At 37.9% G+C, this 25,292-nt stretch overlaps 1 protein-coding gene across 1 annotated transcript in view; it reads right to left on the reverse strand.

The window, feature by feature from the left end:
* Galnt5 (polypeptide N-acetylgalactosaminyltransferase 5) overlaps positions 1-20,173 on the reverse strand; it is a 39,091-nt gene extending 18,918 nt beyond the window's left edge. The window contains exons 1-3 of the mRNA XM_010607012.1: positions 18,726-20,173; positions 5,187-5,353; positions 3,616-3,735 (exon numbers count right to left, since the gene is read on the reverse strand). Coding sequence (XP_010605314.1) covers positions 3,616-3,735; positions 5,187-5,353; positions 18,726-20,173 — 1,735 coding nt within the window. The remainder of the gene's footprint in view (positions 1-3,615; positions 3,736-5,186; positions 5,354-18,725) is intronic.
* Positions 20,174-25,292: the final 5,119 nt, after the last annotated feature.

The following is a 25,292-nucleotide window of genomic DNA, read 5'->3' on the forward strand; positions in this document are numbered from 1 at the left end:
TTTTTTTTTTTTTTTTTTTTTTTTGCTAACCCAATGCCAGACTGCTCTGGCTCGTTGTTGACCATGGACCAACACAGTGAACACAGTGTGTTAGTTGACCAACATAGTATATTTCTGCCAGCACCATTTAGTGCTAGACACTCTGTGAGGACCAAATCCTTGATGCTCAAGTTACTTATATAAAAATGCCATAATATTTGTATATAACCTACACAAGTCCTCCCATACCCCTAAATCATCTTTAGCTTGCTTATAATATGCAATACAATATGAATGCTATGTAAATAGACCATACTATTTAGGGAATTAAAGCAAGAAAAAAGTTCATACATGTTCAGTACAGATGCAACTTTTGTTTTGAAGTTTTTCAATCCAAGATGGGCTAAATGAATGGATACAGAGCCCACAGGTATGGAGGGCTGACTATGCACTAAATATATAATGTTATGTATCTATTTGTTCATTTATTTTAAAATTAATTATAATTTATTATAATTTACAAAGGGTTAGGGCCACAAAAAATTGTAGATTAAAAAAGTTCTTTTCAGATAGTCTGAGAAGCATTTCTCCACTAGGTAAAGACAGCTGGTTAAGATATCTAGGTAGGGGTTTTCAGACTGGGCTTTGTGATCCTTTAGTAAATCATCAAAACAATTTGGTGAGCCTGTCCAGAATCCAAAAGCATTAATGATATAGAAAAGGAGATAGAGTCCATTGCACATGTTATTTAATGAACTGTCTTCTGGAGTTACATATGCAAACATATACTGCGGTGTGATGTAAAATTTGTTTCTTAACATGAGTCATTGTCAAAACAATGTGAAAGTCACTGCACCAACCCAAAGATGAGCTAGTGTTCTCAAGGGCATTAATGCACATCTGAGAAACAAATGTATAGTTTTCATTTTCATCTGTTGCTAAATTCAAATGAATCATTTTATGGATGCAACCATAACTAATTAGAAATGTTTTTAATGAAGTTTTTCTGAACAGAGTCTCCCATATGGTCTCACAATGTGGACTGTTCTTGTGGTCACTGCTAACAGACTTAGTGCTCCATGCCGGCAGAGAGAAATCTTTTTCACAAACAGTTTTGGTTCTGTATTTGTCAGCTATCTCTACGTGAATGTCTAATTGTCATCTCAAGCTTACGTGGACAAAATCAGGTCTCAAGTTTAATCCCCAACCCACTCTCCAGTGGTGGCCCACCACCACCAAGTTGCTCAGATTCCAATCCTAGAGTTTGTGTTTGATCCCCCTCAGTCTTACTCTTTTCACATCTTATTTCATGACAAATGCTGTAGGCTCCAACTTCATAATATATTGTAAATTGGACAGCTTTCCCCTGCTTTCCTGGTACCTCCCTGATTCTGGGCAACTGTAACAGTGTCTTAACTGATTTCTCTACCTCTTTTCTCATCTTCCTAGTATTTGTTCTATATGTGGTTGCCAGAATGAGCATTTAAAACACAAATTAGATAACTTCACTCTCCTGTTTTATATCTTTCACTTGTTTCACATTATATTAAAAATAATGTCTATACTCCTGAAGTGAGGCACACAACTGTACAAAAATCTGCTTTTGTTAGTCAAAATAAATATCATAATACTCTTACTAATATTAATAAATGGAAATAAAGTGTTTGTATACTGGGAGGGGAGGAGGGGGTGAAGGGAGGGCAAGGACAAGGGGAAAAATGAGAACCAAGACCTGTCATGTAAGGTACAGGATCCCAATGATGAATGTAACTGTACTGTAAACCTAAAATGTACCAATAAACTCAATTAAAAAAAGAAAAAAAATAGTGTATTAATAGTATTAATATCCTCACTAGTATCATAGCCACAATGAACTTTTCTCTTTACCTCATATATACCAAACCTATTTATGCATTAGGATATTTTCATTTCTTGTGTGATCTGTATGAGACTATTCTTCACCTATCTCTCAGCTCAAAAGTTATCTAAACTATTTCTTCAGTCCCTATTTTTTTTCCCCAGTTTTAATTGAGTTTATTGGTACATTTTAGGGATACAGTACAGTTACATTCATTGTTGGGATCTTGTACCTCTACATGACAAGTCTTGATTCTCATTTTTTCCCCTTACCTCTGCCCTCCCTTCACCCCTTCCTCCCCTCCCCATCTACAAACACTTTATTTTCATCTATTTTTTGCATCACTCATAGCTAATTATTTTTCAAAGGAAATTAAGCATGGAGTACCATTTAATTTTTCCAAATATAGGCTCTCATTAAGAATCTTAGCTATCACAGCAGCCATTTTCAGAATGATGAATTTGTTACTCACTTCTTTTTAAAATTTCTACTATAAGAAGAAGAAAATTGTTAGCAAATCAAGGGAAGAAGAAGACTTCTAAATTGAAGGTCAGGTCATAACAAAGTGACTTTCCAGTGAGCAGACAATTTACCATCAGAACATGCCTGAGCCAAACTGAGCGAAGGTCAGAAATGCCATGGCTTCCAGGGGGCAGAGTGAGCATTGAATGCCTGGAGGCAGCAAAATGTAGTTGATAAGAGCAGACTCTGGAGCCAAGGTGTTTAGGATACCGATGCTGGCTTTACCACTGACTAGCTGAGAGAACTTGGTGAGTCCTACCCTCACTGTGACTCTGTATCCCTTATCTATAAAATGAGGAAATGATTGTGAGGATCAAATCAAAGGGGTGGGAGGAGATACAGGGAGGGAAAGAGACAGGGATAGGAATATTGCTTTATAACAAGTGAATGGCCGCTTTAAAAAAAGTAGAAAGAGCAATAGAAAAATAATTTGTTAGCTTCCAGGGTGAAAATTGATTTGAGCAAAGATTATTAGTGGATACTGAACCACTTGGTAAAATATAAGGAATCTATATATTGTCATGGATTAAAGTATTAACGCACAGTTTCCTACTACCAATGGAAAGATCCAACTGTCAAGTTTTTAACCAAGTTTTCAGTATTAGCAAAGAGATAACCTGACATTATGTAACTCCATATGACACAATAAGAAGTGCACAATTCTTATCATTCATGTAGTAGGATTCTATATTTAAAAAAAAAAAAACAGCTATCCTCTGCATAACACAAGGAAACAGGAAATTTTACTAAGCAAATGGCCCAGACTACAGAATAAGACAAGACACACTGCTATGCCAACACAGTATATGGAGTTGACTACTCTACGTTGAAAGAATAAGGAGATAAAACAATTAAATGAAGCACATGAAACTGGCTTTTAAAAATCAGATACTGACTTTTAAAAATCATTTTGGGAAAAATTAGAAATTTGAAAAGAGCATTTATAGGTGTTATTTAGGTATTAAAGTTATCTTTATTTAACAGAATGTTCCTATTCTTCAGCGATGCTTATTAAATACTTAGCAATACAGTGCTACAATATCTGTAAATTTATTTCCAAAGGTTCATAAAAATGTACAAATATGTGTGTCTGTAAATACGTGTGATGCGACACATATTTTAAAAGGTTAAATATTATAATTAACTGATGCATATGTGGGTGTCACTGTGTTAATCTTTCAAATTTCCTTTATGTTTGGAAAACATTTTAATTTAAAGCAAAATGCAGTGAAAACAAATTAGAAGTAGCTTCTTACCTGTTACATTCTGTGCTCCTGCCAGCCTGGCCCTTATTAAGCCATGTCTCTCTTTAAGCCGAAGAATCCGAACTTTTGGAAACTGAGACATATATCTGTCCAAATTATCTTTTAAGTAATCTATGTCAGAGTAAGGATAGACAAAGAAACACTTTAGTTAACTAGGTCTGTCTCAGAAGTGTTTCTATAATGTGAAATTCCAAAAACTATGATATTGCTGCAGTTCATTACATTTTATTCCTTTGTCTATAATTTCATTACTTGATCATTTTCTTAGAAGTGTTTTATCTGGGTTCAGTATTCTAAGCCCCCTGATTTCTGTGATCATAGGAGAGAGGCTAAGCAATGAGTGCACATGGGAAACTTTGGGAAAGAAGCTGATACAGCTGGAGTCAGTTAAGATCACTGTTGTTCCCTGCTCTGACATCCTCTCAGTCAGACTTTTCTTCTCTTTTTAAATAGTTGTAGAGCAATCCTGCTAAAGGAGCATTTTGGGGAGTTAAGGATGTATTTATATGGCTTGCGGTCACTTCTGGGTATAATGAAGCTATTAACATTTCTTCCAAGTAGGAATGGCTTCCAGGAATATTTTGTGGCTACTCTCCTACTAATTTTATGTTATATTTTTTAAAAAGACCCTGAAAATTATATAAGTTTCAAGTCCCACAAGATATGGATCTGCCCTCATAAAGAGATTTTTTTTCTGATTAGTAATGGTATACTCTGTTTATGCTTTCAAAGCCACATGTTAGAGTTTTCAGTTAGTTTTCCTCTGGCATTCTAAAGCTTCTTGAGCTCAGTACGATTATGGTAGGAACTTTGAGGCTAAAGAAACCACTTGGATCACCATTTCACATATAAAGGCTAAGCTGCTCTAGTAATGCTGCCATCCCTTGCTATTTTCTAAAATTAAATGCAATGGATTACATTTTGGGAATATGTAATATGGTTGTCACTAGACCTGGAAGATCACCTATATATGCAAATTATTTGGCAACCTAAATAATGAGATTCTTCATTGTAGTGAACAGAAATCAACCTAAAGATCATAGTGGACTCTGCTTTTGAACTGTTTTGAAACCATACCTCTCTGGTCCCTTTAGAAATTTGTCTTCTCACTTAACTAAACAATCAGCCTTGCTGTTGAGGGAGAAGCTATAGGATTTCCATTTTTTCAGCTTTCCTTGGAGTTTAAATCTAGTTATTAAAGCTGGAAAAGCATTATATTAATTTTGAGGCATTTACTTATTAGGTTCCATGAAAAATGTTTATGGAATTGTAGGGAATATGTTCTGGACTCGGGTACCTCAAAAGGCCCATCTGCAAGGAGCTTTCATAAAAATCACTCCTACGTGGCAAGAAAGTGACAGCTAAGTGGAAGCTGAAGACAGCTAGTTGGATAAGGCTTCAGATGACTTTTAATATCCTATAGATAATTAAACTCATGTCTGTAAGGTTCCATCTAAAAATGTTTATGCCTCATCAAATTAACACACACTTTTGCCTTCCAAGCTACAATTGTCTTCTACCAAACTTTGACTTTTAGTAGAAAGCCTGAGTGATTTTCTTACCTTTGGTGCTGAAGTCATCTACTAGCAGAATCTCCTTGATGAGGTGTGGGGGAGAGCGATTGAGAACACTGTGAACAGACCTCAGGAGAGTGGACCACACCTCATCCACAAAGCACATGATGATACTGGTGGTGGGAAGCTCATTGTGAACTAGCTGCTGTGCACACCTGGGCCAAAATGTAAGTAGAGCACAAGGGATGTGCCAATGAGATCCACAGCATGGTCTGGAAAGTCACACAGTGTCACTGTGTTTACACACACGAGTGCGCACACACGCGCACACACACACTCTCTCTCATCTACTTACTTGTTGTTTTCGCTCCCCCACTCCCCGTCATAACCTGAATTGGAAATTCTATAAAGAACTAGGCTAGACAAAAGAGCTTCTGCTGGAGATATGATACTGCCGTTTAGGGATAGGGGCTTCAAAGATGACCAGACTCCATTTCAATCCAAGCAGATTTCCCAGATCTTTATTTTTTATTTTTAAAAATATTTTATTTATTTAATTAATTATTTATTTAGCAGTACAGGGGATTGAACTCAGGACCTTGTGCTTACAAGGCAGGGGCCACACCACTGAGCTAAATTCCTGGTACCAAAACAACAACAACAACAACAACAACAACTACAACAAAAATGTCCTCTCAGATCTTTACCCACTCACACTTTCCTTAATTCCTCTGTGCCTCCGTTCTTCATCTATAATATGAAATAATGGTTCAGTTTTGCAGCTACTGAGAACCCATGTAAAAGATCCAGCATAGTTTCTGACACAGGAATTCACTAAATGGTAGGTGTTGTTGTTGCTATTAAATAAGCAAAAGAAAACATACTAGGTTATTTAATATTGCAGAGCAGTTGATGGTTGCCCTCATAACTGGCCACTGATGTGTGCCAGAAGACACGTCTTTTCTTCTTCTCTGCGTGTGGATGTGTGTGTGGCACACTGTAGATGGGCCAAGTAATTAAACACTCTGCAGCTTCCCTGCCCATGTGAGGGCTCCTTGTAGAGACCGAGCTGCACAGTAGCCATAGCTGAAGTCATTTTGCTGACAGAGAAATGAGAGCAAAGCTAGTGGGAGTCGGAATCCAGGTGGGTTGAAATTGGTCTTGGATTTTCCCATGCTCCACAGTTCATACTACCTCACAGTGGGCTTCCTCTCTCTCTCTCTCTCTCTCTCTCTCTCTCTCTCTCTCTCTCTCTGTCTCTCTGTCACACCTGTGCTACCCTCCCCAAGGCAGGGCCCAGTAGAACCCCACAGAGCATGCCTTGTCCAGCTAACACAGGATAATGAGAAAAAAACAGAATAAGCATTCTGCCTTATTTTGATTTAAGTGAAGAGAGTAGTTCACGATTATACTTGTAATAAATGGCAGAGCTGGGACTGAAACTATATCTACACTGGCTCCGGAAGTAGCCACTCAGGAAGTCTTAAATTCACAAGAAGAAAAACAGCAAAAGTGGATGTGGCATTTGTGAGCTCTGAGCTTTTGTCAAATATCATGGCATATTTTGTTTACTCAAAATTAAGACATAGGCAAGAGTTAAAACGGTAGTAAAACAAGTCATACGTGTGAGACACTTTATGTGCGGTTGGCAAAGTACTGCTGTGTAAATAAGTTAATTCAATATTCATAACAATTGCTTGAGGTACATATTAACATACACTTTCTCAACTAGAGCAAAGCAGTGTGAGCAGTTCAATGACTTATCCAACATCCTTTACCTAGAGAGAAGATATATGGGAACGGGAATCAGTTCAGTTTTTATTCCATTGTTCTTCCTGCTGTTCTGATTATGAGTTTTGAAATCAGATAAATATTTAGGCAAATTTCTGTTCTCTCTTATTAGTATCACAATCTTCGAAGTTTTTCCAGTGTCTATTATCTCATACTCAATTCTGTCTTTTGTCACATAAGATGATATTCACTCTTTTGCTACATAAGGTAAGAGTAACTGGTTCTAGAAATTAGAAAGTAAATATATCTTTGGAGGTACATTTCTACCAGTTTTCCTCAAGGATTTACCAAGTTAAAGTGTGAAATATACTTTTTTGAAAGAGGACATACATATTATTTCTTTGAAGTTGTGGGCACCCTCCCCTGTCATTCAGTCAAAGGTAGATTTACTTAGAATTTATAGAACTGTCTGTCACTTTTTCTCTTTTCTTTCCTTTTCTTTCTAATTTCTTTTTACATTTTGGAGTTTCTTTGGAGTTGATCAGTTTATACACTGAAATTCATGAAAGTGTTTATTGGTAATATCAAATTTTGACACAATGTTGACACTCAAATTTAGAAAAGAAAAATAAATAGATAAAGAGTATAAATATAAAGATTGCTGAGTTGGGGCTGGGGATTTCGCTCAGTGGTTCCACTGTCTGTCTTGCAAGCACAATACCCCAAATTGGATCCCGGGTACCAAAAAAAAAAAAAAAAAAAAACCAAAAAAAAAAAAAACCAAAAAAAAAAAAAACCAAAAAAAAAAAAAACCAAAAAAAAAAAAAACCAAAAAAAAAAAAAAAAAAAAAAACCAAAAACAAAAACAAACAAAAAACAAAAACAAAAAGATTGCTAAGTAACATGGAAATAATGTATTTTGGTTGCATGACTGTCAATGTTTGAAAGACAATTTTGAAAATAAGCATTAACTCTTAAATTTCTTTTATCAACCAAAATATCTCTAATATTAGAGTCCAATTCTCAGGTTCTTTGGTGGTGAATATCAAAGACCAGATGGAGACTAATGTTCCCCAGGAGGGAGTGGATGGCACTCAAGAAGGAGCCAAAGGTAGGTGTAGAAATGGAGAGTACTTTGTACATTGTTTTAGGAGAAAATCAAGAAAGGAAGGACATTGACGGGAAGATAGGTGAAATCGAGGGCAAACTTGTCATCCCTGTCCCTTCTTTCTCTGGATTAGAAAGGCATAGAATAACATTTCTGAGCTTCAGGGAGAAAGCAAATAGAAATGAAAGACAAAAAGAAAACGACAAGGTTATTAACAGAGCAAGATCTATGTCCACGGATTCACATTACAGTGGCAGTCGATACAACTGAGTTTAGTCATTTTCTGTTTTTCTCAGGTTGCACAAGACATTACACTTTCTTGGCTATTGTCACCATTCACTCCTTTCCCCCTTTTAATCTCATAGTTTGTACCTATTCTTTTTCTCTAAACAAGATTCTCAGGTCTGGATCCTGGGTTTTATTTTCTTCTAAGTTGTATTTTACTATAGGATCCCATCCATGCTTCTAGTTTTAAGTGTGATAGTGTCTTTCTAATCTATATCAAGCGAGATTTCTCCTGGAATTATTTTCATTGATTCAACAAACTACTGCCATTTACTCTGCATGTGTCATGGGCATCTTAAAGCAACAGAAGCAGCAATTTTGATTTTACCTTACCCACCTCAACCAATTCTTCAGCAATTCCCCACTTAATTAATGCAATTATCACCCACCTTGTTGCAGCAATAGAGGTGCCATTCTAGATTTCATCCTCTGCTTGATGCTAAGTAAAATCAGCTTATTATTTTCTGTCCACTATATTGCCAGCATACACCTTAACTCCAACTTTACACTTTTATGTTCCCACCCAAATTTGAGATGTTACCTTCTTTGTCCAGGATTATTATTTTTTTTCCATGAGTACCAGGGATCAAACTCAGGACCTTGCACCTGCCAGGCAGGTGTGGACTACTGAACTACATCACCGGTCCCTGTCCAAAATTATGGTTACAGTTTCCTGACAGAGCTGCATTTTCACTCTTTGCAGCGTTTACCCCATTCTCCTGCTTTAAATCTTTCAGTCAATCTGTGACCCTTAATCAAGCTCTGTTAACTTGGCTGGATTAAGGAATGTCCACGGGCTTAAGTAAAGCAAGGTTCTGGTTGTGTTTGGGTGGGTCTTGGACACGTGACCTTGGGCCCTGAATATAGTTTCTGGCCAGTTTTCTGTCTGGCATTATTCCCCTCCTCTGCTTTCTGGTCACCATGAACTAAGAGGCTTTGTTATACCACATCCTTCTGCCATGATATTCCTGCCTTGGAACATAGCCATAGCCAGATAACTATGGATTGAATCCTCTGAAACTCCGAGCCAAGATAAACCTCTCCTTCTTTAAATTTTGGATATCAGGTAATTTGTCCCAGCAATAGAAGAGCTGACTACAGTCCCTCCTGGCTGAAGTAAAAAAAGTCAAACTTTTCACTATACTGTAAAATTCCCCTGCACACCTATTTTCCAACTAGCTGTCATTTCACTACCCACTTACACACTTCATCTTGCTTTCTTTTGCCGTTTTCTTAATTTTAAGCATTTTTGTACCATTCCCATTCCTTTATTGCTTGCTTCCTTTGTCTATTTAGGCATTAGTTTGTATACTGTCACCACAGAAAACTTTCTTTGGTTAATTTAGAAAAATTTATCTGTTCTTGTATTATTCTCCATTCCAGTCACCACATTTCTGCCATAGTATTTATTTATAAGTTTTATTTTCTTATCTTCTGCATCCAGAATTTTGTAGTTGTAGGTTAAATCTACCTTTTATTCCCCTGTAGTATGAAAAGCTCAATTGCAAATAAATATTTGATAAATATATATTGAGTAGATGGATGATGGATATAGATAGAATAGAACTTAAATTTAAAACTTAAACAGTGAAAGAAGAGCTATTTCCCTTTGAGATAGGAAGAAAGAAGGTGATGATATATACAGATAAGTTCATGTATATGGGATGAGATGCTAAAAAAGACTCTTTGTAACTCATACCTGAGAAAGATTCTTTGCTAATGTGATAGCATAGGGGTTGAGGAGGATGGAGAATATGGAGAAAGTCAGTACGGCAATGGGCGAGTGCTAGCCAGTTACACATAAAAGGATTTAGGAGGGGAACTGAGCACTTTCCTCAAGTTGGAGATGGCAACTTTTAAAAGAAAAATATACATGTATTTGTTCCACTAGTGCTAGGAACCTGGAAGTAGGAGGTGAGAAAGCAGATCTTGGATTAATCCAACAAAGTGCACCATAGCAATGAGGCACAAGGACAAGGTTGGTAAAGATTTGGAAGATAAAGGGGGATAATGTTCCATCACAAGCAGGGATGGGAAAAAGGGGAAGTAAATTTTTAAGAGGAATTTAGCCGCCTGAATGAAGGAAGCAAACGGAAGACAACAGTGACTTCCTATTACTTCATGTCTCTAATTTTATAACACAAATTAATGAGAAATGCACATTTCACACTTAAATGTTCTTTCAACATTTGGTGCTGAAAAAAACAAATTAGTTCTGAAAAGCAAAGGTCAGCTACACACATTCTGCATGAGCCAATAAGACTAGCTGTGAAATCTTGAGCATTACTTTATGGTTAAAATTGGGTTGGCTTTAGAAAACATCCAGGGATAAAAATCACATACATTGGGTGGAGTTAATCAAATGTGTCCATATGGATAACTCTGTTTATATTATGAGTTAGTGCCATCTTGATCTGTTTTAGTAGGAAGTTCTCAGAAGTATAGTGCTAGCCAGCCTGAAATTGGAGATGGGAGAAGTTCACACATGTCTGAGAGATTTAGGGAAGGCACTTCCAATCACCAAATATCTGATCCTTCATTCTCTGGAGGTTTAATGGTTCCTTAATTTCACCATTAGAAACCCATGGGTAGATCATGAAGGATTCTATGAGACATTACTACCTTAACAACTAAGCAGTTTCTGAGCCAGTTGTTGACAGATATATATTTTAAGTGTGTTATAATAATCCTATTGAAGAAGGACCTTAGGGGAGATGATATGTTATACATCATGCTGGTGCCTGGCAAAAAGCAGTCTTAATAGATGGCAAAGAGGGGCACTAACAGGATACTAGAGATTTCATACACAAAGTTTCAGAAAGTGCCTTGATTTGGGTGACTGATACATCAGGCTACACTAATAGTTCTTAGAGGCTGATTTTCTGCATTACCAAGCAGGTTAAACATGTGTCTAGGTGTCTAGGCAAATTAGCATGAGAGTTTTGTTCACTGGCACAAAGGGACAGATCAGAAAGGATTCTATCATTATTAACTTTTGCCTTAACTTTTTCCATAGTCAATCTACTTACTAGAAAGAAATGGGGGCTCTGCCGAGGGGAACTGGACCATCCTGTGCATACTGGTGTACAACTGTGATACAACAGACAACTCTGGAATTGAGAAAGATGATAAGGAACTAAATTTTGAGTCTTTTCTGGCACTTACTGGCCTCTTGGCTATGGGCAAGTTCCTTAAACTTCCGGAGCCTCAGTCTCTTCCTTTTTGGAATGAGTATTCTAATGCCTGCATCACAGAATGGCTATGATGAGTGGACAAGATAATGGATATAAAAATACTTTGTATACTTCATGTTGAAAGCCCATGTGACAACCTATAGTCACCCACAATGCAAATGCATACATTTCGACTAGGCACACTGCCCTTTTCCAAGGCATTTCTTTAATCTGAATCTAAGTGCTCAACCTTTTATCAAGAGATTCAGAAAGGGATGTGCTTCACCCTCCCAGCCACTATCCTGATTTAAATGTAGCCTATGAAATAAAGGTTTCAAATCAGCAGATTGAGGAATGATAACATTCTTTCATATCTATGAATTTTTCATTTTATTCCAACACAGTCAAGATGTGCTTTGTGGGTCAAGTCTCAGTCTTCACAGGTTTGAACAGAAGGTCGAGAGAATATTTTCTCAACTTCTATTTGCAATTCAACTACATCCTTGACAGGAGTCTTCAGGGGCCTTCACTCCCCAAGCTCTGGTATCTTCCAGAGCATCAGGGGCATGGAGCATCCAGCTGAGGAGCTCTGTCTGGAATTATAGCCTTTCCCTGAGACCTTAGAATTATTGGGGTTTTTTTGCCTCTCACTGATAAGAGGGTATAGTAATATAAAATATTCACTTTAGTGTTTCGAATTTTCTAGGATAGGCTCTCCCTGACTCATAGTCTAAGTCACCTTGCTACTAACTTAGATAAAACTCTTCTCCTCCACTCCAAAGGCCTTAGCCAGCTGATGCTGTGGGTGCTGAGGCAAGCGTGTATCCATCAAATGATAGGACTTGAGCTCAAAAATATAGAGTATGCATCAACATTCACTACTTAACAATAGTCTCTTTTGAGAAAGGTGGAATTGTGAGGGGAAGGGACGTGCGGGAGGAGGTGCAAAGTGACAGAAATAGTTCTGGGTGAGGAGGTAGTGCTGTCTCCCTGCTGGGTATGACCTTGGGCAAATTACTGCTTTCCTCACCTCTTCTCTTGACTTAAGGAACTAGATTAATCACGTTTGAATCTTCATATAGGATTAACATTCTGATTTATGCAACGTTAACTGCATTTACCCTTAAACATCTCTGATTTATGTGGAAGGAAGAGAGTTGTTTTAATTTTCCCCCAAATCGAATGATTATAAGGAGACGAAGGAGGAGCCGTAGACTGTGGAAAGAAAACCAGAATTAGAAGTTGGGAAATTTCCTTCTGAGTCTCTGTTCTGCTGTTAGGTTGCTGTTCTTTTACAGCTCCACTTTTCTCATTTGTAAAATCTATGGTAGAGAATCTCCTTCACGGTGTTCTTGGGTTAGAATAAACACATAAACAAAATCTACATACCTAGACACATATCATTGCCTGCAATATAAATATTCTTTTCTTGTGAGTTGACACAGAGGAAGGAACTTCCTTTATGCGGAGAGACCTGGCAAGCCAATAGGATGTGGACGTGACACTCATCAACATGAGGCACAAGTAACTTGGGGTCAGGGAGAGAACCAGTCCAGTGGAGAGAGATTATTACTGAGCAAGGAAGAATCAGGAGACTAAGGACTGGGAACCAACCCTGACACTTGTGAGCTGTGAATGCTCAGGCAAGTCACTTTGCTTTCTGTCTTTTTTCCCCCATTCATTTGTGAATAAAGAGATGTGACATTTTATCAGTCTGGTTTGCCTGTTTTAAGGATTAAATGAGATGCTGTGCATAAAAATGCACGCTATGCACGTCCCTCTGCTTGGTATAATGTGCCTATTTGTGGTAGTCAGTAAGCCAATACTGCATGGAATGAAATGAACTGCCACTATCTGAATTACTCACAACCTGAAACAGAGCTTTTTTTGTCTTGAGCTTCTCCCTAGGTAAATCTGGGTGATGATATTGTCTATCTGGAGGAACTGTTTCCAGGATCAAGTGAGAATGCAAGTAGGAAAGACCTTTATAAATATGTACTTGGTTTCTTGTTATTCCTGTTTCTCACCCATGTGAATTTAAATACCAACATTTTACAAGTAGGACGAACTTACAAGGTATTTGAGCTTGGCATATTATGGATGTTTCCAGGGTACTCTAGAAAGCTCCTTTCATTTTTGAAAACAAACAACAAAACAGAGCCTCTAATCACTGCTATTTTCCTTGAGTTTTTGGCCTTTGAGTATAAAAAAATGGTTCTCTTTCTGAGTAGTTTTGTTCTGAATGGGTCAGGTAGAAGAGCCCAATAGAAGGCTATTTCCTAGGATAAGAGGACCTAGGGCAATATTGCAGCAAGAATCTGTTAAAATTAGGCTCATGGTTAAATTGGGCCCTGGGTAGATCTGTGAAAAATCTGTGTAAATAGGTTCCAAGTCTTCCATTTGCAACTCTCTCCCAGTCCCAGGAATATTTCTAGATCTTTAGCTGTGTTCAGGTAAATGAGCAATTTTTTTTTTTTGCTTTTATATTTCTTAGTTTTACCTTTATTAATCAGTGTTTAACCATTTTCTTTTCTCAAATTAGTAGCAGAACATTTTTACATCACTTTTCTCATTTTTCTTTTTGTTATTTGTCCAGTTTTGGGAGAATGTGATGAATAAAAGTATTCAAACACTCAGTAATTATCATTTGGCCGTGTTTAATCTTTTATTATGTTACGGTCTAGCTTGCACTTTAAAACCAAATTTTTGCTTTTTTACATGTCTTTCAGTAACAGAGCAGGAACCCTAATGTTCAAACACATATGCTCACAAGTACATGTGTATGCACACACGTGTGCACACACACACAAATACACTATTGAAAGACACCACTGCATTGCAGATGAAAGCAGGAAATAACCCCTTTTAAATCCATCCTGTGAGGTTTTTTTCCTTGACCCTGCCTGTTTTCTCAGGAAGATTGATGGCTCCTTCTGTCAATTTTATGTAGTATTTCCTGATCACTATTAATTACAAAAGCACTCTGATTTGATTAATAAAGCAGTTATCCCATGTAAAATAAAACTTTGAATTTCATTTGACTTCAAATTTCTCTTTTCTCCCAACCTGATAAACTTTTAGAAGCCTGAAGTGTGGAGAGGGTACATATTCAGTTTATTTTTTTCTGTTCTAGTTTTTTGGCCTCTTCTTTTTGTTCTCCAGGAACAGATTAGTTTTGTTTTTTGACCTTAGTAGGGTTAAAATTAAGGTTCCCAAGAGTTTTCCTCCCCCCTCAGTAATTTAGGCTGTCTTGTGGCAAATGCCAAGTGTTATCTTCTGCTTTTCGTACATGCTGAAAGAAAACTCGCCTTAGCTATATCGTAAAGAACCAAATTATTAGTTAATGCTTCCAAGTCTGTATTAAGAGAGTAAGGACCCATTTTAACTGCTTTGTTGAAGAGCTTGCCAGAGTTCTGTAGAAGAAGCAAGTCACTAAAACAGGCAATCAGGTAATACTACATCCAACTAACATGTAATTCTTATGGTACATTGAAAACTAAATGCTGGCGGCAAACTTTCCTTTGTGTTATTTGTCTCTAAAGCCAGAGTCAGGAAGTAGACTCTTAAGTTCATTTTTGGAGTTCCATCTTAGTGATAGCTGCAGGCCAGAAAACAGACTTTTCCAAGTAGAATTGCCCTATGTTTTTAGTAGATAAGACTATATTTCAGCAAACATGTGCATGTGTGCATGTGCATGTGTTTGTAGTAGATGGAAATGAACTTCAATAACTAAGAATAAGAACCGCAAGGATTAGTTTTTCTAATAAAATATCAAACATGGATTTAAAATGATTGTAAGAAAAGCATTTAAATTTAAGCATATTTTACAGGCAAAAATTCTAGGTGAAGATGAGATTACATTTTACTTACTGACTGACAATAAAACATTCTTTTAAATAAAGAGATTTCTCTCCCTTGGAAGGCAAACATCAAAATTAAAAGCCAGAACTAAAGAGATTTCACTCTCTTAAAACTCAAAACACCACAATTAAAAGTGAAAAAAATAGCAAAAATATGAATTAATGAATAAACATAAATCAATTAATAGATCACAGTGTTAAATAGGATATATTTACTTCAAACCGGATGCTCATAGATTTTATACATTCAAAACAGAAAATCAGGAAGTAATTATTAATTTTAGACTTATTACAATGTTCATTTTAATTGATAACTCTCACTCTTAAAGTAGGTCAGTTTTCAAAAATCATTTCAGATAAACATACATTTTATGTTCTTACCTTATGCACCTGTATCTTTAGAGTAGACAGCACTATTCTCAGTGCTAGGTGAATGTGAGATAAAGTTTAAAAACAGTTTCCTTAAAAAGATAACTTCACTGAGAAAGAAAAACAGATGCTCAAGGCACTAGTAGTGCAGCACACAGAACAGGGTTCCAGTCTGAGGGAGGCTGCCTACGTTAAGGGCGTTGGAATTCAGAGGTCACAGCCATGCATGGTCCAGGTGGAGGTGGACTATGGCTGGATTTTTGAACAGTGTTGGATTAGCATGTGTGGGAGAACATGGTAAGAGGGTGAGCAAAGGCAAGCTGGGGAAGAGACAGGGTAATAAAACTTCAGGGGCCGGCAAAAAAGGGTCGAGACACTGGCACCCCTTGGGCATCTTGGCAGAGCTCCACAGCGAGTGAGAGAGGCATGGACAACAAGAGAAAGAAGACTGTGAGTGACGCTGATGGTGAAAAGGAACCCTTGCACCCCTGGAAAAGGCCAAAAAATTGCATCTCAATATTTTAGAAATGGTTCTCTGGGACTAAGCTGACCCTAGTAACTCTGCTTCTCTAATTAATGCCAATCTTATCCTAGAATATCAGTTAATTCATCCATAAGAAATTATTATCTAATAACTCGTTATTATCTTTACTGATGGGAATGGAATTTCAATGAATATAACAAATCTATGTTTTTTATCTTTTTTTGTCAATCTATGCTCAGTGAACTGTTGTAATACTGTGTTAATTAATCTGCACTGGTAGATATGGGAGGAATAAAAAGGGCAGCAAGGGAGATATTCCCCACACTCTTAAAATTTTGAAAATTAAAGGTTGCACTAGGCTGTCACTGTAACTAATGTTAAAGCCAATAACCCTCCTGTGTTTTTGTAGATCTATACCTTGATTGATCTTTCTCTTACACACACACACACACACACACACACACACACACACACACACACACACTTTCTTATCATATTTCATTACAGCTTTCTCTTTACGCTGACTTTTAAAATCTGTTTTCTTTAAAAATCTTATTGTATGTGTTTTTTAAGGCATCTTAAGTACTTTTTGGGTAAGACTTCAAATAAATAACATCAGAGAAAAACAAACTTCACTCCAAATCTTTCCAGATGAACAAAATGTTTTCAGTTTGTATTTTCTTCTCACCTTTAGCTATATGAATAAATAATTTAAACATATTTGTCATTAGAATGTTTGGGTAAAAGAAAATAATCTTTTACCCTTCTTCAAGGAAAAATGGCACAAGAGGGCTACTCACACTTGGGGAGCCGGAGTTTAGGCTCCTCTGCAGTGAACCTGACCCCTTCATCCTGGTGGTGGAGCAAAGCGGCTGCCTCTGTTTAGCCAAGGTGGATTGTGTGATAAGAGGGAGAGGTCCTGGCTGAGTGCTCTCTGACTCACCACCAAAGCACACATGTTGCTTCTGTTGACTTGGACAAATTCTTTCAGAGGACAGAGCCTGACGGTATCTTTGCTGGGATGCCAGGCTTCATTGCTGCAGACCAAATTATAAAAACTAACGATCACCAGGGGCCATTAAGCTGTCCACAAATCGTAAGGATGCTAACATCACTATTACTTGCTTTGGGCCTCACACACTGGCCCTTTCTCCAGTTTGGAGCTGGAGCTACTGCTTCTGTGCTGGGTGTGATTCCTTCCCAGACCCCACAGCAGTCTTTCTGGCTATTGGCATTTTAAAACAAAACTGCTTAAAAGACTACTCTATTCCTTTGCATTTTCTATTTAAAAGGGTATATGTAATCCTGTGATATGTAAGATTTCAGACTAGCACTGGACCTATACAATTTCTAAGATCATTCTTGAGGGATAATTTGCAATAGGAAGGAGAGAGCACAGCATAATTTTGAGCACAGACTTTAAGCATTTCTCTTCAATTAGTATTTCACAGACACAGAGCCCCAGTTTCCACATCTGTGAATATTTTGTGTCCTCCTCAAGGCTGTGTGTATCATGAAGGTGAGGAACATGAAAGGCACAGTGCTTTGTCTAAATAAGCAGCCCGTGGGCCAATAGCTATTTGCCAATGCCTAAGAGATTGAAAATGGCTTCGTAGAGCTGGTATTATAATGAGGAAGCTCCTTTTGCTAATGAATACAGTTCATCAATCTGTGTCTTCTCCTAGTAACACTGGCTAAAATGTAACCCTGACTATAAGAGGAGTTTTTGTTTTGTTTTGTTTTGTTTGTTTTTATAGAAACCACACTGTTTATACACTGCAGGTACTAAGTCTATGTCTTGACATCCCTTACTCCCAACTTCCAGGCAATCATTGTTTGGCTCAGGGAAGTGAAAGTCAAAGTACACTTGGAGAGGAATTATCAATTAATGAGCACTGAGCATGTGGTTACAATGTACCTTCACTTAGGAGTGGGCTAAAAGAGCTAGAAATCAAAGTGTATTTAAGTCAGGTCAAGTATCTGTGATTTGTTGACCTTCTGATGATGGAATTTTAGTAATTTAATTGCTTAAAGGATTGTTTGGGGAGGCTCACTGGGCAGCTTTAGCATGATACTACTTTGGTAACGTAACATAACTTCGGAGCACTGTTGTGGGCTTGTATGAGGCATAATTTCTGCCACCTCATTTTCCAGGGTCTTGCGGGGTTCATCTATGGATGTACAGGCTCATTGTAAATGGCTAACTACAAATACAAGTGAGTGACTTTTTCTTTGGCAGCGGAGGAATTGAACACAGGGCTTGTACATGCTAGGCAAGCATTCTGCTACAAAGGGAAGGAAATAGAACCTGAGCTAGTAGGGAGTAAAGATACAAAAAGGAACTATAGAAATAGGACTAAAGAGATAAGCATAGAGAGAGAATTCAGTGCATATGTTGAAGTGGGATTTTTTTTTTCTTTCTGTGGTTAGTTGAATATTTGGATAGGACCTAATGATTATTATCACTTTAATTTTTTTAGGTTACCAGAATTCACACAAAATTACTTCAAAATAAATTTTCTCTCTATAAAAGCCAAATAGTTGAGACTGAGGGAAGAGAAGAGAAATGGGTCTTACCCAGCAGGCCTGGTGTCTTCAATGGCTCTATCCACTGGGATCAGATCGCTAAGGTAGACGTTGAAGTTTCCTTCTTTCCATCTTCTTTTTGCCTCCTTCTCCTTTCCAGGGGGAACAATTACAGGATGTCCAAACTGACCGGGAGCTTTGGGGTCCCTTGGAGAATGTGTCACATCTATTCTTAACACCTGGTGCATTCCATGGTCTTCAGGTAAAAGGACTTCTGTATGACTTTGTTTGTGTCCTACAGGCTGGGCCTCGGCAGTTAAATTTATTCTTGCTGCCCTAAGCCCCTCATCTAGTTTATGTCTGGTTTGAGATACTGTTATTTTCTGTAAAGTGGGTGAAGGGAGAGATGCTTTACTTCTAATCCTGGAAATTTGTTTTTCATGGCTTTTATCCAATTTTTCAGGAAATACAGTTTTGATTTTAGAATCGGGAATCTCTTTGGTGTCTATCTTTAGCTTCTCCTCTTTGGTTATAATCACAACATGGCTTTCAGAGAAATTGAGTTTCTTCTTCAGAGTTGCTTTGGCTCCATCATCCTTTAGCAAACCTTTCAACTGTGTCTTGTTCGTAGACAGCTTCCTTAAGCCATTTGAGTCAGCAGTGAACTTGACAAAAGGAACACCCTTACGGACATTGTGTTTGTTTGCATGTAGTTCTTTGCTCTGAGTCTCAGTTTTATTTAAGGCTATGGCTTCCCCCGAGTTTGGCACTGGTGGGCTGGCAGGGTGTGTCCTCTTAGTTGCTACTGCCTGTGACTGCTGCTTTTCTTTGTCAGATCTGGTGGTCACACTGAAGTCCTTCTCAGCTACTTGTTTGAAGGTAGCACTGCTGAGATTATAAGTCTTCAGGGCCTCTTGCTTTATACCTACCAGTCCTATGTGTCCTGATTTTTTGACCAATGCAGCTCTTCTTGGTGCTACGAATGGGCTTTTCTGAGCCCCCTGCACTGTCGTTTGCTTTGGTGTCATCTGGAGAGAGAAGGCTTTCAGCTTGCTGTCTTTCACCCCTGTCTTCTGCTTGGTCAAAGTCACAACGGGAGTCTGCAGATGTGTAGGATGCCACAAAGGCAAGACTTTGTCCCTTACCGGAGTGTTCTGCATTTTTCTTTCCCTCTGGGCTTGATCCAAATCATCTCCTGTCCCAAGCACACCCTTCTCAATTCTGCTAAAGTTCTCTTTACCCCACACCCTCTTCCTATGTCCCCTTGGGGAAAGCCTCATCTCTTTGACGCTGCTGGAAAGCATTTTCACTTCATCTGCCTGAACTCTGAATCTTCTCTGCTCCCTCCGCACGATGTCTTCCTTGAGGACCTGAGTGTTGATCTCACTGAATGAGAGGCGGAGAGCTGCCATGTCAAAGAGCAGCCAGACGACAGAAGCCACAAATATAAAGGCCAAGACTCGCCCACTTCCTCGGAAAAATTTTCGGATCTTGTTCATGGTACAAAGGCTTCCCTTGCAGCCTGCCCTCTCTTTGAGCCCGCTTACCTGGATGGAGACAGAGCTGAAGTAGCAGCAGCAGCAGCAACAGCAGCAGCAGAGTTGCCAGAAATCACCCCTCCCCTGAACACAGCGGGGAAGTAGCAGTCAGTCCAAGGGGGAAGCTCAGCTCCTGCCGCCTGTCAGTCGCTGCCTGCGTGGCACTGCACAGCAGAGCATCTGTGCCTGCTTGCCCGGCCCTCGCTAGATGCTGGTAAACACCAGACCTAAGTCACACCGGGAGCAGCACACGGGACAGCTCACCGCGTCACTGGCCTTGTCTCTGGGAGCCCATGTCACCTTCCTAGGAGCCCAAGAAAAGGTGGGGCCGGGTTGGGGCCGCAGTCTCTCTCCTCCCAGTTCACGTCTGTATGCTGTAACTCAACACCATGTCTCATAGGGAAAACATTTCTAGCCATTACCCAGAAAACTTCATTCAGCCCTCACCTTCCGTGTCATATGAGAGTGTGTGTTTTAAGGGCAATTAAACAGTAAGCAAGCTATCTCAGTTGGAGGGCATGAGTAACTGGTTTTTAACCCCACCTACCCTACTCTTGCTCATTAACCCTCTGGTACCCAGATGTTGGAGTGCTCTCCCCGAGCAATCCCTGACCTTCATGTTCCAGCTTTAAGTGAAGATAGATGTCTAGTTATTCAAAATAATCCTTTGTGATTTTATTCTTTTTCCACTAGTCCACCTATTTTTATTGTTGGATTTAATAAACACAAATTGAACTTTCATATTACATAGAAGTCTCTAGATACTTTGCTATGGTCTGAATCTTTCTCACTAAATTTAAATATTTAATACCTAATCATTGATGTAATGGTATTGGGATATGGAGCCTCCAGGAGATAATTAGCTTGTAAGAATGAAGCCTTCCTGAATGGGCTTAGTGCCCTTATAAAAGAGACCCCAGAGAACAGCGCTACCCCTTTCATCAGGTGAGGACACATCAAGAAGGCACCTTCTAAGAGCCAGGAAATAGGCTCTCACTTCCTAGCCTCCAGGATTGTGAGAGATTAATTTATAGTGGTCGTGCATACTCAGTCATACTTAGCATATGGTATTTTATTATATAGAAACTTGAATGGGTTAAGACTCATTCTCAGTTTCAGCACTTACCTTGTCATAGACTAGTAATAAACTCTAAGGATTATACCAGAACTTGGGCCAGACCTGAAGTGACTCTGGAAAAGCGATCGGAGAGTGGTTTGCACATAGGCTTTACATTACAATCACTTGGAAGAAGACCTCTCCATTCTGATTAATTGATAAGTGGGAATTAGAAAAGATACTAGATCTGGTATTGATATTTCTAAGGAATTTCTAATATATAGCAAACCTTGAGAAATACTTATTTAGAACAAAATGCCTGTCTATCTATCTATCTATCTATCTATGTATCTATCTATCTATCTTTGGAGCAGATAGGATATACACACACATATAAAGTTTTTTGGTTCAAAATGAAATTTTATATATAATGGTTTTTAAACATTGTTCAAATGATTAGTTTTTTCAGAAATATTCAAAGAGCAGGTAATGAATTCTTTGTTGTGCAGATATTTCCAGAAGAGTTTGGCATTTGAACCAGTAGACTACATTAGGAAGATCTTTCTTCACCCAACTTGTTGAGGGCCCACATAGAACAAAGAAGATGCAAATTCATTCTCTGTGTTCTAGAAATGGGATGCACATTCTTTCTTGCACTTAGAATTCAGAAGTCCAAGATTTTTGGTCTTTGGGCCTTGGAATTTGAGAAGTGACCCTGAAACTCCCCTAGCCTTTGGCACCATTCTGAGAATCACACCACTGGGTATTCTGGCTCTGAGCCTTATAAACTTGGATTAAGCCATGCTGTCAACTTCCTGGATTCTACATCTTGCAGGAAAGATTTTGTGAATCTTCTCAGTCTCCATAATTGTGTGTGCCAATTCTTCTAGTACATTCCTTCATCTATCTATCTATCTATCTATCTATCTATCTATCTATCTATCTATCTTTGTTCTGTTACCCTGACTATAATTTGCATGAACTTTCTTTTCACTCAGAGTAGAACCTAACAGTAAGTACTCATACACAGAACAACTGAACCAGAATATACATTTTCACGTTGTTAGTTGTAACAATGGCGGATAAAGTCGGAGAAACACGGCTCAGGGGCACCATTTTCTGAAGAGCCCTGAAAATTCTTCAGGCCATGCTACCCTTTAATTGGCAGCATCTGGCATCCATGCTTTAAGGTAAACTTGGGAAATATTTGGGAGAGGAAGACAATGTGCTTATGCATTTCCTTCTACATTTGACCTTTAATATTGTAGTTTGGTCCAAGGGAGGGAACCCAGATAAATGCAGCTATGGTGACACAATTCTCAGACTCTTGATTTTCCTTTGTTCAGTGCCTGCCCACTTGTTCTTGGAATATCCACAAGCGTGGAGCACTGGGAGCTCAGCTCTTTCCTCCAAACATAGCTGCCTCTATTCATCTCAAATTCTAATACCTGTTTAGAATGTTCTGTGGCTCAGGGCCCAAGTTGGGTACTGAGAGATACAGAGTAAAATGATACAAGACTTAGCCCTTGACCTTGAAAACCACATAGCGTATTAGTGGGCACATACATGTAGGCATCTACTGCATTTTATAATACAAAATATATAAGTTGAGAGAAATTATATTCTGTATTATATGGGACATAGTTTACTTTTGATAAGTGTGGATGATTTCTACAGAAATCATCTATTGACTTGAAGTGTAATTAAAAACATAATCATCTGTGCTTATATTGTGATCCAGAAAAGAAATGTTACTTGAATGTGAAAAGCAGATAGGTGAGCAAAAGCAGAGAGATGAAGATAGAGCACATTGGCTTAGGGGAAGCACACATTTTGAGAACCAGAATGACTGGAAGCAAAGGCCTTGGAGTGTGTGTGTGTGTGTGTGTGTGTGTCTGTGTGTCTGTGTGTCTGTACAGTATGTCTCAAGCACTTTGCTAAATTATTTCTATTGAGATCTGACTTAATATTTACTTCAGTTTATTAGAAAGATAAAATTATAATTCTCATTTTGTAGTCAGGAAATTAAAACTTAGAAGGAAAAGAAATAGTAGAAATTGGAAGAGTTGGATCTTAAAAACATAACTGTATGATGCTATAGTCTGTATGCTTAACTATTGTACAGTATTGTTACATGAGTTTGCAAATTATTTAATTTTATGTAGGAGCAATAAAATGAAAATAATTTCTGAAGATTAGAGAAAATGATTTAAAGTTCTTTTTGTATTGCTTTTATCCTAAAAATAATAACAATTACCATTTATATCACCACTAATGCTTTGCTGTGCTAGGGTATGAGATGTATGCAGCTCTTCTCAAAAACCAAACAAAAGTTTGGTGACTAATATGATTCTGGCACTGGGGCAAAATGTATTTCCAAGTCTTGTATGTTATTCTGGACATTTATATTTCCTTTTGTTATAGAGCTAATCAATGACAACTGTTCTCTGAGAACTCACTACATGCCCCAAACTTGAAGTAAATATTTTCTCTGCCTCTAATGACCTGAAAATTCCAGGCAGTGGAAAACCATCAACATAAACAATTATTTGCAATCCATATTCCAAAATAAAGGGAGACATTTTTGTATCATGGTTAGTTTGAATTATACAATTGCTTTAAACACAAAAAAGCAATGCTTTGTACATATTTCACACTATACGATTCAAGTCTTGTCCAACCATGTCCTCATATCAAAGGGAATGGCAGTTGGAATTACTTAAGATATTGCAAGAAGAATCAACACTTATTTTATCCTTAACTTGACAGCTTTAAAATACTCTTCGAAATATATCCTTATTCTTCTATATACTTTTGATCTAAAAACAATAGCTTTCTCTCTCTCTCTCTCTGGCTGACCTTACAAACCAAAACACAAATTACTTGCAATTGGAAAGCAAAACATTAGAAAATTTAAAGGAGAGGCTCTGCTTCTTTACATGGGTGCAGAAAATTAACTCTGGCTTAGTCTTCACCCTATCTGACATGTAATTCTTAGACAGACATTAAGAGTATAAAAGAGAGAAAAAGCAATATTGACCAAGTCACCTGAAATAAGAACAATGGCTTGGTGGTCAGATCTGTTCTATAGTTCACTGACTTGGCCACCCCAATAGCCGTATAGCCAAAGATGTATCACATTTTGAAGCATTCTTCTAAGGAGCTCTTCCAGTTCCCCTGCTGAGTTTATGAGACTCTGTGAAGATGGTAGAAGTTGGTTATAAGTAATACTGCAGACTCAAGTCTTCGGGGACAGTTATATGGGTGGCCCTATCAGGGTATATATCCCTCTTCTTATTCATCTCTTTTCTGGGCATATTTGATGTTTCATATCTCAGACCAATGACCAAGTGTGTGAAATGAATGGAAAACAAAGGAATGAATAGAAAACAAGGAAATTGAGAAATTCTACCTTTAATAGAAGTCAGAGTAGACATTGCCCAACAGATAATGTTTATATGAGTTAATGATGGTGTTTTTATTTCAGTTGGATTCACTTTCATGTTATTAGCAGAAAAATATATGGAAAAGGAACTTGGTCATTTGAGGCACGCCACAGTTGGGAAGCTGGCTTGTAATCTCAAATGGTGGAGTTCAGGAAGGTTTACTTGGACAAATTTTTCAAGATTCAGTACATATAAAGATGGAGTGTATTTCATATGTAAGCCTGGAGATATAAATGAGGCTGACAAATTTTTTGGAGAGTTTAATTCAATTAATAATCTGATTTTAGCTGTACAGTAAAAATTAAAGGTATGTTTTAGTTTCTTTTTCTTTCAAATTTATATAATACAATGATCTTTCCTCTATTCTATGTGGTTCCTTTCCATTATATTAATAAGAACTATTTACTGAGAATTTACTGAGCACCTGTCACTAGACTAGTCGCATGGCATTAATTATCTCATTTAACCATCAATGTTTAATTTTCATCAACTAGATTATAAACTGTTTAGCAGTATATCTCTGTATATATTTAAAGTGGCATCTATGTTCTTGTTTTACTCACATCATAAATATCTC

Source organism: Fukomys damarensis, unplaced genomic scaffold (assembly GCF_012274545.1).
Source record: "Fukomys damarensis isolate Sample0158 unplaced genomic scaffold, DMR_v1.0_HiC HiC_scaffold_26, whole genome shotgun sequence".
NCBI classification, from domain to species: Eukaryota; Metazoa; Chordata; class Mammalia; order Rodentia; family Bathyergidae; genus Fukomys; species Fukomys damarensis.